General features: G+C 36.8%; 1 protein-coding gene across 1 annotated transcript; it reads right to left on the bottom strand.

The window, feature by feature from the left end:
* Positions 1-3307: 3307 nt before the first annotated feature.
* Positions 3308-15164, bottom strand: CENPU (centromere protein U). Its single transcript, XM_009695190.1, has 11 exons — positions 15114-15164; positions 13992-14109; positions 12421-12520; positions 11463-11553; positions 10265-10334; positions 8626-8743; positions 8143-8221; positions 7037-7084; positions 5593-5654; positions 4185-4341; positions 3308-3445 (listed from the first exon to the last, which is right to left on the bottom strand). Exons 1-11 carry the CDS (start codon positions 15162-15164, stop codon positions 3308-3310), a joined length of 1032 nt encoding a protein of 343 aa, XP_009693492.1.
* Positions 15165-15460: the final 296 nt, after the last annotated feature.

The following is a 15460-nucleotide window of genomic DNA, read 5'->3' as shown; positions in this document are numbered from 1 at the left end:
GTCTCTCTCCCTTTTCTTCTCTCCTTCCCATTCTGGGAAAGGAAGGAGTTAATAAAGAGCATCTCCCATCTGCTGTAAGCCTGGCCCAGTCTTAAACGGTTTCACCCCCCCCTCTAAATTTACTTTGTGATACCTGAACTTGTATTTCTAATATTTCTATGAAATAATCTTCATGCTATTTAAAATACGTGCCTAAAGATGCTAACATACAAGTCAAGAGTATGTTAAAGCTATTAAGTGGTACTGTGCTTTGATGCTTCTTAGCCAATCAGAAATAAGATAAAAAAAACAGACCACTTTTAAATTGATTTACAGTGCATCTTAAATTACATTCTTATGTTCTCAAAATGACAAAGGTAACTCCTGAGTTTCACTAGTGACTCTACAAGTACTCGGACTTGGTATAGTTTTAGCCAAATAAGTGTTGAAAAGTCAGGTGTCTTAGATGACATTAGAATTGCAGTATATCATTAGTAGAAATATTTTTAACTTAAAAGTAATCCTATATAACATTTAAAATAACTGAAAGATAAGGAATGTGTTTTTGAGAAGCAAGGGTTAAAAAAAAAACCAAAACAAACCCACAGCCACTAGGGCTAGGTGAACTTGGTGTTTCTCAAGCAAGTTGCTTGAAGCTGGGTGTTTCTAAAGCACAGCTCAAAAAAGCTGTTTGGCTGACAGGAAACAGTGATTTTATCTGGCTTTTGTAATGAAATTATCTATAACAGCAGCAGCAACCAAATCTTACCTTACAGTTAGGTCCCATATACTAATCTTACTGTAATGACTTTTTCTTCCAAGCTTAATGTAATGAAGTTGACTAAATTTCACTTTCAAATGTTAGTCTTAAAAAAAATATATTTTTACCTTAAGAAGCCTGAAGTTTATTGAAAAAAAAAATAACGGACTGTAGAAAACAAGTATGTCACAAGTGTGTCAGAGCACAAAAGCAATATCCATAGATAGGGACAAACAAAACCTGTTGATTTAGCATTAGAGTTTCCATTTACACACTGTTTGTTACTAAAAACTAAATTATTTCATTCTAGGATTCTGGTAGATCTAAAGAAGGAAGTCTGGTATCAAAAGTGTCATGATCCAGTCTGCAGAGAAAAAAACTTCAAGTCACAAAGTATGTATTCTATGATTTCAAAGCAATTATACTTAATACTTTTTTGGAATGTTAACTTTAATTAACTCCATATATTTTCTTTAGGTTTTCCACTACCACCTAGGATATGTCTCCCATTTCTTTTCAAAGAGGTATGTTTTTGTCCTATCGATATGCTAAAGTGCTCGTGAGTCCAGCTGTCTCTGCAAGTCATTGAAAATCCCCACTAACGCCGCCTGCTGAGCTCCATACAGTAGTTACACCAGTCCCAAAAGCTCCCCAGAGTGGTTCTGCTGGTGTGGTAGCTCCACACAGTCAGTTTTAAATTCTCCAGCAGCAGATCTGGCACAAAACCTGCCAGCACAGATAACGCTAAGTTACTGGAATAGCCTGACTTCACCAGGGGCTAAAGACTTTCTTCTGTTTTGGTCTGAACAGCAGTTCCCAGTGCCTAAACCACAAGACCACTGCAAGTGCAGAATGGAAAAACTGCCTAACTTAAGCCCTGCTGTGCGTGTCTGACTTCATGCTGGGCCAGCTAAAATAGAAGCGTTTACAGAACACTCGAGTCAGGCAGAGTCAGATTTAAGTCAGTGACCCTCAAATTTTAAGTTCAGTTAACTCCATTTTAGTGTATTAAAGCAGTTACGTTTACCCACACAGGTAGAATACTTAAACTGACCTGATACCACACATAGAATCTAAGCCCTGAACATAGTAGTTTTTCCACTGAGTAGGCAGTAAGAGTTGGCGTCTTTGCAATTTTAAATTTACACTTTATGCTTTGCCATTCTGCAGTATGAAATTTCACATTAAGCTCTACTTCAGCAGATCACCAATAGCTATTAGTGTTATTTCATAGGAGGTGTCAGATCCTGACAATATTTTTAAACAAGACATTAAAATCAGTTTCAACCTTGTATTATTTTAAGAAGCTGTATACAGCTGACTACTTGTAGTTTGCTAGAAAAATAGAAAATTTCTATTCCTAGTAAAACAGGCTTCCACAGGTTAACGTGGCTATAAATTACCATGCTGGAAAATCTGTCTTGTTGGCCAGCTGTCTGTAGTAACCATTATATGTGACAGTACGAGTTTCAGACTTTCAGGTCAGAGCAGTTACAGGTATGAAGACCATTTTCCTATGGAATGAGTAGCAGTAGTCTTTTTTCTAAAAGGAAGAAGAGTATACACTAATGGATGAAAGGGGGAACACAGAAGAAAAAGTAAAACCACATTCTAATGCATCAGACTTGTCAAAAAGCTCAGTATCTCTAGAAAAAAGCTTGTCGCAAGACTTCCTGTTGTCGGACAATGAGTGGGACAATGCAAGTGATGATGCCCGTTTCCTAGAAGCTACTGAAGATGCGGAACTAGCTGAAGCTGCAAACGATAGTCTGAATTATGCCATGGAAGAAATTCCTGATGAAGTTCTTTTGGAAGCTGCCAGGAAACAAGACATTTGCAATAAAGGCAGCAGCTAACCACAGACTTTGCTAGCAAACAGACTGCTAGCAACGAAGCCTGCGTATCGCCTGCCTTCTTTGTGAGAGAGACCGCGATGTAGTTCAAAAGCGCTCTTCCAGAGCTGTAAGACAAAGAGCTGAGTGACTGCTGACAAACAAGTATCATCCCAACTGGATGATCTTTGACAGGCAGGAGGAAATCATGGACGATTGCATGGGGGCTGAAGGGTACTGGACTGAAAACTCATCATGAATGCTGCTCCAAGTTTAGCACTTCTAATGCTCTCTGCTGCACAGTTTCTATTTTGTTAGTTGTATGACCAAGTTTTTCTTATAAACTAATTAAAATAGATTTCTTTACTTCCAGAAGTGAGAGGAAATTATTTATTTCAAATACAAATTTATCAACCAAAGTCTATGCGTTCTGTTTTAAAAGTATATATTGCTTTCAAGAGCACATTAACAGCCCAAGACTAAAAACCAACATTGTTAACAGAGCACAGAAAAGTTTTACTACTTTAACCGGAATTGCTATTCCATTAATTTCATGGACATTCCAAGTAAGTTCTCACACAGACTATTTGACAATAGAAAGATACAATCTGATTAAGTCACTGACTTCTTTTAAACATTGAAGCAAAATAGAGCAACAATGATTAAACAAGCTTTAACTACTGACCATTCTAATAACTGTTCCTAATGAATGTCAAAAAGTTTATTAAAAAACCACTTAACTTTTCTTTGATAACTTCCCTCTTTGTACAGCCAGAGCCTCTTCCAGTTTCTTATTAATGTTCTGAAAGTGTCTTTCTGCTCCTAGAATTCTCCGTGACTCCACCAGAAGAGCAGGGAGGCTGGAAGTTCCATACTGTTGTTAAGGAAATAAAATTACAAGGCAATGTTTTTAACTCTTGGGGAAAAAAAAAAAGTCATGTACATATCTGTATGTATTTTTCCTCTGTCTGAAATGGTGCAACGTGATTTTTAAAAGTGAAGAACAGCCAACCTTTAGAGAGCCTTCTGAAATGGTAGGATTTCCCTTATACACGGCAGGCACCTAGCATTGTCTGCAGAAAATACCACACCGGGTCATGAATCACGGTAAAAGGGGAAAAAGAAGTTCTAAGACTACGTGAGAAGTTACTCCAGTCATGAAATACAAGCGCTGTTCTTAGCATTAAATACCTTACAGAACAGCGTTTGTATGTACCTGAGCTTTCCCTGCTTTTGAACAATAACTACAAAAGAAATTGCTTACTTGTTTCTCACTGTTAATCTTTTCAATTGCTATTAAAAAATGTTAGACCTGAGGACAACTCTTACACTTCTATGTCCAATGAATTCCTGGACATAGACAGCAAGGGAGCAGAATCCTCTCTGAAATACTTTAGTTTCTAACATGAGACCAAAACCAAAAAATGACGGAGATACTACCGTACAGTTACAGCAATGATACTCAAGTTGTTTCCACAAAGACAATTAACAAAATACTGCTATTTAATGTAAGTTAAGCATTAATAGAAATGCCCATCAGTCCAGGAAAATAAAAAGGGCTGGGGAGCTGATCCAGCACAGTTCAGAAAAGCACATGCAAAATATGTACTTACTACCACTTTTTTGTTTGGGTTTTCTTCTCTATAATCCAAACAGTCTTGCTGTAGCTCCTTTAAATCAGTAAGTAATTCAGTTGCTTGCCTCAAGGAAGATTTCCTTTCCTCTACCTCAGCATATTCTCTTTGTAGTTGTATCAGTTGTGGTTCAGCTCTGAAAAAGATCAAGGCTTTGATGACTATATCTGCATATTTATTTCACAAATAACTATGAATATATTTTCTCTGAAGAAGACCTAAGGGGAAAGGTTGGTCAGAAATATAAAACATAGGTTAGACTAACATAATTGTTTAATCAGAACAACTAGCGTGTTATTTAAACAGGAGCATGGGTCCAAATCCACAGAAAAACCCCAGACTTTTTTCTACATGTCTCTCTCGAGTCTGACAAGATAGCCCCTCTCTCTTAAGCATGTAATGTTTTCAGGTGAAGTTTCTGAAGTACCTGGTGTTCTGCTTCTGCGTGCACCTGCTTGCAGGCCGAGGTGTTCATGCTGAAGCATACTCGGGATCTACAAACTACACATGCCTCTGCATAAGTAAATCAGAGGGTTCAATCCATTAAAATAGCCCTCCAAAAAGTGAACGCCAACAGCCATTTTCATTTAACAGTGTTGCAGCAAAAAAGCTTTCTTAAGAGGATCAAAGGATTAAAACACAACAAATAAAAAATGTGAAGACAGCTTTCAATCTGTGAGGGATGCCTTTAATTAGTTTTTTGGGTGAAGTTTGTCCATAGTATGGCAAAGAAAACAAGACTCTCATAGCCATAGACAAAGGGCTTTTAATCTGCCTTTGTGGATCAGAGCCCATGGTTCTCTACAGAGTTAACTTATAGCATGTATGTTACATGCAGCTTCAGCATAAAACTCATCACTAGTAACCAACTGGATTTGGGGAAGGTTAATGCTTCTTCCAAAGAACATAATTTCTGTGTTGCCTATCTAAACGATACTGAAGATTCATGCCAAGTTAGAGAAGGCGAATTGTGTGGCCACGTGAGTTGGAAGCACACCACGTAGTCAGAGGCATCCCTTCCAAATTGCAGGTGAAATACATTCTCCTACTTCAAAACCTAAAAAGCCCTCTGTATTACCTTTGTAAATTTATGATTCATCACCTTTGCAACTCCAATTGTAACGTTAAGTGTTTTTCTTATGAATGTATGGTCTGAAATACCGTCCTAGTAACTAGTTAGTGAAGAGAACTTGCAAGAATGACTATCCAGGCAACTGCAATACTGAGAAGTTATCCTGAGCTTTTGTAAAAATGGAAAATAATACAGAAGTTGAGTTTCATCAAAATAAGATGAAAGAACAAAAAAAAGTTACTTTCACTTCTGAGTTACAAAATACCAGACTTCTTAAGTTTTTCAAGCTATTATTGTGCATCGTTAGAAACATACCCAATTAGCTCTTCTCTGACTTGCAACAGTCGCTGCCTTTTCTTTTTGATGTCTGTTATTATCTGAAACAAACAGTGAGGGAAGTCTTTGAAATGGTTTCTGTAACTTCAAAGGCAAATAACTCAAATTTCATTGGCTTTTTTTTTTTTGAGGTTTTATGCTTCTAATTCTGGGTGTGGAAAATTCCAAAATACCATACTTTATAAACTGCCATATTTTACATTTGTATTTTAAAGACTTTAAAGCTCTTTAAAATGTCAAACTCATCTCCATGCAAAATTTCTCTTAAGGCACACTGGATTTACTAGCACACAAAAGGAGCTTGTGACATTTTGAACTCAAACATGACCAACTCTAGCAGGTTTTTGTTTGTTTCTGTTTTAAAAATGCAGACTAATACAAATGTATGTTCAGCATGATTGCCATAACTAAGCATAATTAAGCTTTCTTTAATACAACATCCAATTTAAAAAAAACAAAACACAACTAACCAAACAACAAAAAGAACCCCAAACTAATCATAAATTTAAATTTACAAACTACAAATCTGATTTTAAACAAATGTATAAGAGGCAAAATAAGGATAACTCTGAGTGGCTGTGAATGCTAGATACGTATTAAAATTTTCATTTTACATGCAGAGTAGCTTACCGTACCCACCTCAAATTAACAAGACTTTAGTACATTAATTGCTACCTCCCAGAATAAGTTTTGTGTTGACTTTACTTGTTAAAAGCTATTTTTTGTCATCGAAAAGTTTGTGGAAGATGTTCATCTGGGCAGAAGCCTCTGGCAGACAATGCCTAACCTGCTCTTAAATATCTCTGCTGTAGGGCATTCACCTCTCTCCTGATGAAACCACTGCAATGTTTTTCTGCTCTTACACTACTTCCTCCTCATCAACATTTCCCTGTTACATTTCCAGTCAATTACCACTCACTCTGAAGGAACAGAGGACCTGCCTTCCCCTGAACAACAAATTTGCATATGTTTAGGGAACGCAGCTCCCCTACACTTCTCTCCTTCAAACTAAGCAATCTAATTCTATCCTCACAGGTCACCATCTTTGCTGCTCTCCTAAATTTTATATTCATTTATGTTTCTTGAAGGTTAGCTCTCAATATTTAATTGGCTCTCCAGAGGCCTCACCAGTGCTCATTAAAAAAAAAGAGTAATTCACGTGCATAGATACCTACACATCCTACTGTGCCTTCCTTCTTTTTACACCAGTATCACAGTATAGGTATGGAGAGTTTGCGACTCATCATATTTACTCAGATCTTTTCCAAAAAACCTCTGGTGGTTCCCTATCCTCTATCTCAGCAGTTGATTCTGTAGTACAGTACACTTTTTTGTGAATTATTTTATTTCTCCTAATCAACTTCTTGAAATTTCAGTGCCCACCTCTGTATGCTGTACAATGTAGTGATACACATGTACTTACCTTAGCGTTTTTTTTCTTCATATTCTTTAATTCCTGGACTTCCACTATCTACAGAGGAAAAGAAGAATTATAGGTTGACTATGGATCTTGATTTCGTCTCTATCCTCCTAAAAACATGGTTGCAAGAATTACTTTGGAATAACATAAAAAGCTATTTAAAAAAACCAACACTGGTTCAAAGGAAGATTACAAACGTATCAGTTGTGTATTAATTCTTTGCTCTCTCCTCATGGCAGAGGAAATGTTGCACAAAATTAGTCATCTTGTACCAGTTAGGGCAAGCAATACTCCTTGTACCAATCAGTATAATACTACCTAGCTTAATTTTTTGATAACTTTATGCAAAATGTATAAATCTAGTCATTTTAAAACTTGCTCATTCTAATGAATCACTTAGAATTATAGTTTTAGTACTCATCACTGTACTTACCACAGCTTCTACAAAGTTCTGAGTTTATTTTACTCGTAATTAGTGAGAAGAAATCTTAGTCTTCCAAGCCAATATGCTTTTTACAGCTAGGTTCAAACTGTTAATTAAAAAAAAGATGATTTTGCCTGAACTATGTAACAGGCCTTGGTCAGACCTCTACACAAGAGTCACTGAGATGCAGTATAAAGATTAAATCATCAACCTTTTAAAACTCTACACCACGAGCTTCTAAAACAGTGTTTGACATAACTGTTTGCTCATTCAAATTATGCAGGTCTCCAGTTTTACTGCATAATGCTTTAGATATGGCAAAAGCTTCAGGATTATTAGATGCTTCCCTGCTCTCAAAAGCTGACAATTTTGCAATGTACTTGCATGACAGCAAGTGTTGTGTCAAAAGGCAATTCTCGTGAAAGCCAGCAGAGAGGCAGCAAATCATAACCTGCACAGAACAAACTGTGTTTTCCTATTATTTATTCTGACAAGAGATTAGAAAATTTAAAGTATCATAAAATAAATGTGTAAAGGACAATATAAAACCATAGGCATTTTGACTACAATGTAATATACAGCTCTATAATCACTACCACAAAATTGATTTTATTTTTTTATTTACTTTGTTAACGTTGATTTACTTTGATTTATTTACTTTATTTATTTATTTGATTTTACTTACCAGATCGGTGATTTGGTCCCTGAAAGCAGAACAGAAGCTATTGATAGCTTTTCTGCAAACATTCGATTCTACGCCTTGTCTGGAGAAGTTAGAGGGACAAAACACAACCCATTTGGTTTAGTAAAGGAAAAATCTCATCCAAAAACATTCCTTTGAGTAATGAATAAAACCCAATGTTAAGCAGCTAGTAGCACAGGCAACTGCAGATCTTTCATGTACTAGCAATAGCTTAATTTCTACATTGAAAAACATCAGCCAAAAGTGTGTTGTTTTTACGTTTGGAAAAATATCAAATCTCTGGAGATCTCCTCAAGATCACAGATGAAAAAATATTTGTATCACAGAAACCTAATAATGACTAAAATAACACCAGAATGGAACCATGCAATACTGCATTCCCTAAAGGACGGCCCATTAGCAAAAACGCAGGTAATTTGTATTTAAAACTTGGAGTATTCAGCCATAGGAAAGCAGAATATTTACTTGTAATTTGCTGCTATCTTCTCAAACTCAGCCAGAACAACATCCAGTTCCGTAATATCTCTAGGAGATCTCTTCAGCTCTTTGGGACACCAAACCCGTACAGAACATGGGCTATCCACTGAAAGAACAGAGTAAAGATGAGCATTGCACAATTCAGGTACACATTCTTAAAATAATAGGAAAGTTATTGTGCCCACCATTAAAATAACCATCTAAAAGTTATGAATATTTTAATATGAAACGTGAGAAGAGGGATATATGAATTATTTCATCTGTCTTTGGCTGAGCAACTATGATAGATTTATCTGGGAACACTTTAGAATTTGGATGATCAATCATATACAACTTATTTCTTATTCTTCATCATTTCAAGCAAGTCCAGGAGCACGTTGGTAAACTCACTGGTAAACTACACAGTGCACTATAGGTATAGCTGTTTGTGCTGTAAAAACTATTAGCCTAAGTTTGAGCAACCTGCATGACTCAAAGAATCATGAGTTGTTATATTTGTATACATTTTGTATTAATACCATATATGCTTCAAAAAAATATATGCAAATATGTTTCTTTAAACTTTGCAATAGTATTATTAACTAATTCCACAAAAAGTTAAACCATGTTTCCTCACGCACTCCCAAATGTAAGTCTAGTACTTGAATCTGATGGGGTACCGTTCCAAGGAAGCAAGATGACACCTGAGCAACAGCTTCTCTCCACCAAAAAATGCCACTGTGACACGGAAGTCACGGACTCTTCGCACGACCAATATGATCAGAAGAAAGCCAACTTTATTAGCAAGCAGTAGCCCTTAATATACAGATTGCATTTTCTAAACACGCGATAGCTCAGCTTATGATTGGTGCCATGCATTGTCCACGCGCTCATCGGCTATACATGATTTGCTAAGCGTTACTGTCCACGCGGCTTAACTCCCCCCAACAACTCCTCCCCTAGATTCTGCTCCCATGGCCTTGCTTCTCAGGCTTATCTATCTCCTGCCCCACAAGCTTACCTCCCTACATAACTCTCTCTCCGCTTTCCCACATTTTATCGCATTCTCAAAATACCCTTCAGCTTATTGTTAACATAAAATGATTCTACATGCGTTCAGATGGTCACGTAGTCCACATTCAGTGTGTCTGGGTTGCTCACAATATGTCCCTTGTCTTCCAGATATCCCACACCACTGTCCTGATGGTCCTTATCTCATTCTACCAAGAGCTGTGCCTATGCTGTAAGTCAGGGACTCTCCAAATTCTGCCTCACAGCTGGTGCTCCAGGCTTTCAGGCCAAGGGATGTACTGAAGTGTCTTACAGCTCCATACCCACGGACCCAGGCTTCCCTCCAAAGGGAACCAGGCTGCGTGCGAGGGGTGGTGCGCACCTCTACTTTACCCCTTCAGGGGAGTAACAGGCAAGTGCGGGGATGCAAACCACGGGGATCAGAGCTGTGTGGCCCATCGGCCCCTCAGTTTAACCATTGCTAATGAGAGTCTGTACCACAACTGAAACCCAAATGCCCCCGTTTCTAGAAGCAGTAGGTTACTACATACTAGAAACGAAAATCATTGAGTTAAGGAAAAGCACTCATCTTGAATGAGGAAAAGCTACACAGGAGTTTTGAAAAAGTCTACTTTACCAGAAGGACCTGATGTGGTCTTCTCTGAAGGCCGCTTCTTTTTCACCTGGAATTGAGTAGAATTCAGAGCCTTCCATGATACAAAAAGCAGATTAACTTCCAAAAAAAAAACCCCTGAGTTTACTCATTTAAAATTCTGAGAGATGGCCATTAGGCAGAATGAAGGAAAGCATTTCCCGACTGAAATGTCCGTAACACTTACTTGGGCCTATTTCGCCAGAATCAGAGCACAGCAATGACACTGCTGAGGGACAGCAGCTGCCTGACCGCCCCGACCAGCTGACATGTCAGCTGCTGTCCGTGCAGCAGGAGCAGAAACATTTTAAGCAGCATACGGACCCTCAGTTCAGCATAGTCATCGCCCAGTATTAACAGTTCTCTGATGAACAGCGCCTGCTCGCCTTCCTTTTCACCCACGTTCTGTCCCAATTATTTCTCTACTTTGGCTGCTTTGTGACAACAGCAGCACTTCTACAAGAGCACGGCATGCATGCAGTTTACTGATGAAAGACTAACACTCCATACTGAATTTTGCAACACGATTTTCAACAATTCCAATAAATTTCAGTATGTAAAAAAACTTTTATGCAAACTACTGCATAGCTTCTTTTATCATAGGCCTACTTTCTCAAGTCTGCCGATAGTTAACTTCCTCTGTATGCCTGGAAGCTAAGTGGGCCAAAAGCATTTTACACTAATTGTGGTCTAAGTGTAGAAAAACACTGATTCAAAATGGAGTGTTTTTTGTTTAATTCTAATATATATTCAAAATTAATTTTATCAGTGAAAAAATAAATTCTCTCATAAATACGTTGTACTTCAATGCTGAACAAATACAAAGGGTTTATGTTCCATTTAGTATGCCACCCTTTAAGAACATACGTTCCTGATACGAAGAAGATATTCAAAAGAAGAAAAGAACATATTGCCAAATAAGCAAGAGAATGGGTTACAGGATCCAGAAACGTGGAATGTAATAGCCAGGTGTTGACATGATGACTGTAGCTTTAAGCATTTCACTTGGCCCTCTCACAGGAATACTTTGAGGATTACTTATTTCAGATACAATTAAGTACTAAGGCAGTACTAAGAAACAAATGCAACGTCTTCCTTTCTTCCCCCCTGCTCTAGTGCAGGTATGGCATGAAGTAAGCTAAAATTAAATTGACTGATAATACTCATGCAACTTTTTCCATACCACATTCTCCTTAAGGCGTTCATCTTCAGGATCAGCTGTGTTGAATTTCTGAACATCGCCATCAGACATGTTTGAGCAATGTGGTTTTTTACTAGGAAAAGAAAAATATCCACATGTAAACCCAGCACACACTGAGAAAGAATGATCTTCAACCATATACATGACAAAATCTTGTGTTTTGGGGAACATTTTGTACTGCTATGTCATTTAGTTTGTGTTTCCTAAACACACTACGTAAAAAGTTGCAAATGGCATATAAAGGGAACAGAATCTTTACCCCTCAACAGTAACTCTCACGACAATTTAGAAATCCATTACTAGCTGACCACTGGGATAGCCATGTTGTATTGAGTAGAAACTTTGAAACAGAGACACAATTATTACTGAGGATATTTTAGCGGGAATCGAGAAGGCTTTCTTGGTGGGGGGTAGGGTTGGAAATCAAAACCCCAAAAAATATGTACTTTCATAGAAGCACTATTACTGTCTTGCTATTTCATTCAAATAAGAACTATTTCATATTTAAACCAAATTTGATTTAACAAATAAGAAAGATACTAAAATTTCCATTAAAAGATTTTAAAAATAATTTTCTTTGTTACATATAATTTAACTGGCTTCTACCTATTTTTCCACCTCTTTACTTTAGACACCAGCATTTAGAGAACTAATTAATACCTCACAGAGGTATTTTTAAAACCTTTCTTATTAAAAAAAAATACAGCAAGTACTTAAATCAATGTACTGCTTACAGAAGGCAGACTCTAGTTTATTCTCTCATTTCTTTTCTACATTCCTCAACCTTACTTACTCTTTTGGTTTCTCATCTGGGAAATCTTAAGTTAAAGCATCTGTTTAATAAGCAACTAGGGACACATGACAAACAGAACATTTTTCCCATTTAATCTAAAAAACTAAAGATTAAATTAAATGCTGGCAATTATTTTTTTCACCAGACCTCCTTCCTGTATTTTTCCTTTGCAGTGCTGAAACATGACCAAGTGACTCGTTTTGTTCCTCTCCATAGGCGTCGACAGCAGTACTGTGCAACGGGTGATCTACAAAGAACAGAAAATAAGCTGTATGAGAACTGTTCCCACCTGTTCAGGCACAGAGCATGGACATGCTAGCACTGCCTGCCATTAAGTATTTAGTTAGAATATTTGTGGTTTGCTCACTAATACAAATGAAGTCTTGTTAAAAGTATTATTTGAGGATTAGGAAAAATATATATAGTGAAAAACTTCATAGTTTCTATACTCACCCACCTGCTATTCCTTTACAAACCAAAACCAAAGGTGCAGGAAAGCACAGCATGTATGTATGGCATAGAGTATATACATTTTGTAGAGTTTATTTAAAGTCTCGCTTTGCTATGGCATACATCAATCTTCTATACATTTAAATACCTACTTTCTAAATTTTACCTTTTTTTTTATATATGGATTTTATCTGCTTTATTAGACACTATAAGAAAGCAGTTACAGCTGCTACAGAACATTTGTAAATGTAGAATTCTTGAAGGTAGCTACCAAAATAGATTAGAACTCTGAGAACTTTAAGGTTTTACTACGGCTTCCATAGTATAAGATCTTTTTTTTCAAGCACATCACCACAAAAGTTTAGTTTTAGCTTACATTAGTGTTAGTGTGCACCCTTTTTATAGTTTCCATACATGCCACAGAAGTGAGGAAAAGAAGAGCTTTTCATTTTCCAGCCTTTCCCTTATGACAAACTTTTTGCTATATTGTTCTTTATAGCTCATTTTCAATGCTGTTTCTAGTAGTTACATGTATATTTCCATAATTTTGTAATTATAGTAATAACTATCACAGCTGAGAAACGGCTCTTAGCATTTTCTCTACAACTTCTAATTACAGAGTTTTTCAAATATTTTTCTTACTGGCATTGACATATAAGTGCTATATGTGTTTAATAACAGAGGACTTCACACAGGGGCACCTACTCCATCTGAATTGATTCTCTTCCAGTATACTGAGACCTCATTACACAAGTCCCATACGGAGCATGCAAGTGGTTTTAATGCTTCACCAAAAATTATATGTTTTTATGATGTTACTTTTTTAAGTAACATTTGAAAGTGGCAGAACAACATCCCTGTGAATGTCTAAGTTTGCTGCCATGAATACGCTTACAATAGCAAAAATTTCACTTCATAATTTGTGTAATATAACAGAGAATAACTTAAGATATTAAACTTTAATATTTAAATGTAAATTCTTACACAATTGCAATGTTATATTGTGTGGAATTCTACCGTTCAGACTATAAAACTTGAATAGCCAGTATTTTTCCATTGACTTTTACTTGCACATATGACAGCATTATTCTCGTTACTTCCTAAATGACAGGAAGTAACACCGCGCTCAAAAAAATCTCTGTCTCTCCTGCCCATAACTTTCTCTAGCAAAGAAACAATAGCTTTTCCTAGGTAAGCATTGAAATATTTTGCCCATATGGTTTGTTGATGAAAATCATACATCAAATGACTTTCAGGTTAATACTAACCAAATGAATCACCAAGCTCCTCAAGTTGATTTGCTTCCGCTACCTTCAATATCCTTGAGACATCTGGTTCCTCAATTGGAAGTAATTTCCCAGGAGGACGGGGCTGGGCTTTGTGTTCCTGGAGAGGGATAAGACTAATAGCTAGTTCATCCAGCTATTTAAGTGTAAAACAGACTAAATATGATAATGAATTTCAAGAATGTTTGACTAGAAATACATTTAAACAAGACCATATTGACTACTGAGCTATGATATAAAATAATGGAAGCATGTATTTTTTCCTCAGGCTGTGTTTTTTTTCCCCTAAGAGAAGTGATGGTATAATATATTCTACTGATATATTCTATTATTTGATACTGTACTGCAGTGCAAGCTTTGTCTTATTTTATAAAACTAAGTATATAAGCTTAGAAATCATACAACAGTCTAATATCTGGTTTCTATGATCTGTGGCCTTTTTCTTTTCAGGCTTTAAAATATTTCTTCTTTCATCTCTATGTTACATAAATCTCCGCCCTTATACAATTTAATTATTTTCACTTTAAAAAATTGAAGAGTATAGTATAACTTCTTATAAAAAGTGGGATTTTAAAATCAAGTATTATACAGACACTTCCGTAAAGCAGAAGGGCAGAGGGGAATGGCACTAGTTTATGAAATGTTTGTAAATGTGTCATTCACACCATAAGCGAGGGAGTGAATTCCCTCAGTAATTTGTGTGTGTGCATGGAGAGGGAATTATAACCAGAAAACACCGACTTCCTGAGCTTTTAATTTTACCAGCACTTAGCAGTACCTCACAAGTACTAAACACAGGCACATCGACTATTTCCTCTATAAGCTCTTCTCTCATTTTTTTACAAGACTGTTTTCAAACTTTTGCCTGTTTGAAAGTCAATAGCCCATTTCACCTGATGATGTACTACTCTTAAAAGAAAAAAGAAAACCCCACGCTCCCCAAATCTGCGCCAGCGGGGACTGCGCAGCAGAGTTCCCAGCATCCGTGCAAAGCAAGCCCTGCATTAACACCTGGCACCCACCTCCAGAGCCAATGCCGTAAGAGCACGGTAAAACAACAAAACACCTGCTTTTTTTAATTCTGCTCAACCTAGCAAAACTTACCTTTAATTCATTTCTGGAATGATTTCTCTTCATTTTCTTCTTTGCGGACATCTCTCTATGCTGCGAAATATGCCACCAAGGATGAAGTTACTGAAAAATTGTACCCGATACAAATCTGCTTTCTGTCTCAATACCTGGGAGAGAATGGGAAATCTTTGTTAATTCAACATATTATGCATAACTCACTTTAAAAGTAAGAAAACTCACTTTATTAGACCACGCGGATGCCTGACATAGCGCATGTAAGTTCACAACACAACGTACATACTAAAAACACAAAGCAAGACAACGCGTAACGCTATTTACACCTTTACTTTCGCTTCACTGCTGCCGTTTCTCTCACGCAG

Source organism: Cariama cristata, unplaced genomic scaffold, assembly GCF_000690535.1.
Source record: "Cariama cristata isolate BGI_N322 unplaced genomic scaffold, ASM69053v1 scaffold40580, whole genome shotgun sequence".
Classification (NCBI taxonomy): Eukaryota; Metazoa; Chordata; class Aves; order Cariamiformes; family Cariamidae; genus Cariama; species Cariama cristata.
Note: the sequence above shows the minus strand (reverse complement) of the source record. Positions and strands in the feature narration are given on the sequence as shown.

Coding starts and splice junctions, on each gene's coding strand:
- CENPU (XM_009695190.1), bottom strand. CDS start 15,164: ATGTCCGCAAAGAAGAAAATGAAGAGAAATCATTCCAGAAATGAATTA. Junction 8,222..8,625: donor AAGATAGCAGCAAATTACAA/GTAAATATTCTG, acceptor TAACTTCTCCAG/ACAAGGCGTAGAATCGAATG. Junction 5,655..7,036: donor TGAAGAAAAAAAACGCTAAG/GTAAGTACATGT, acceptor TGTTTGTTTCAG/ATAATAACAGACATCAAAAA.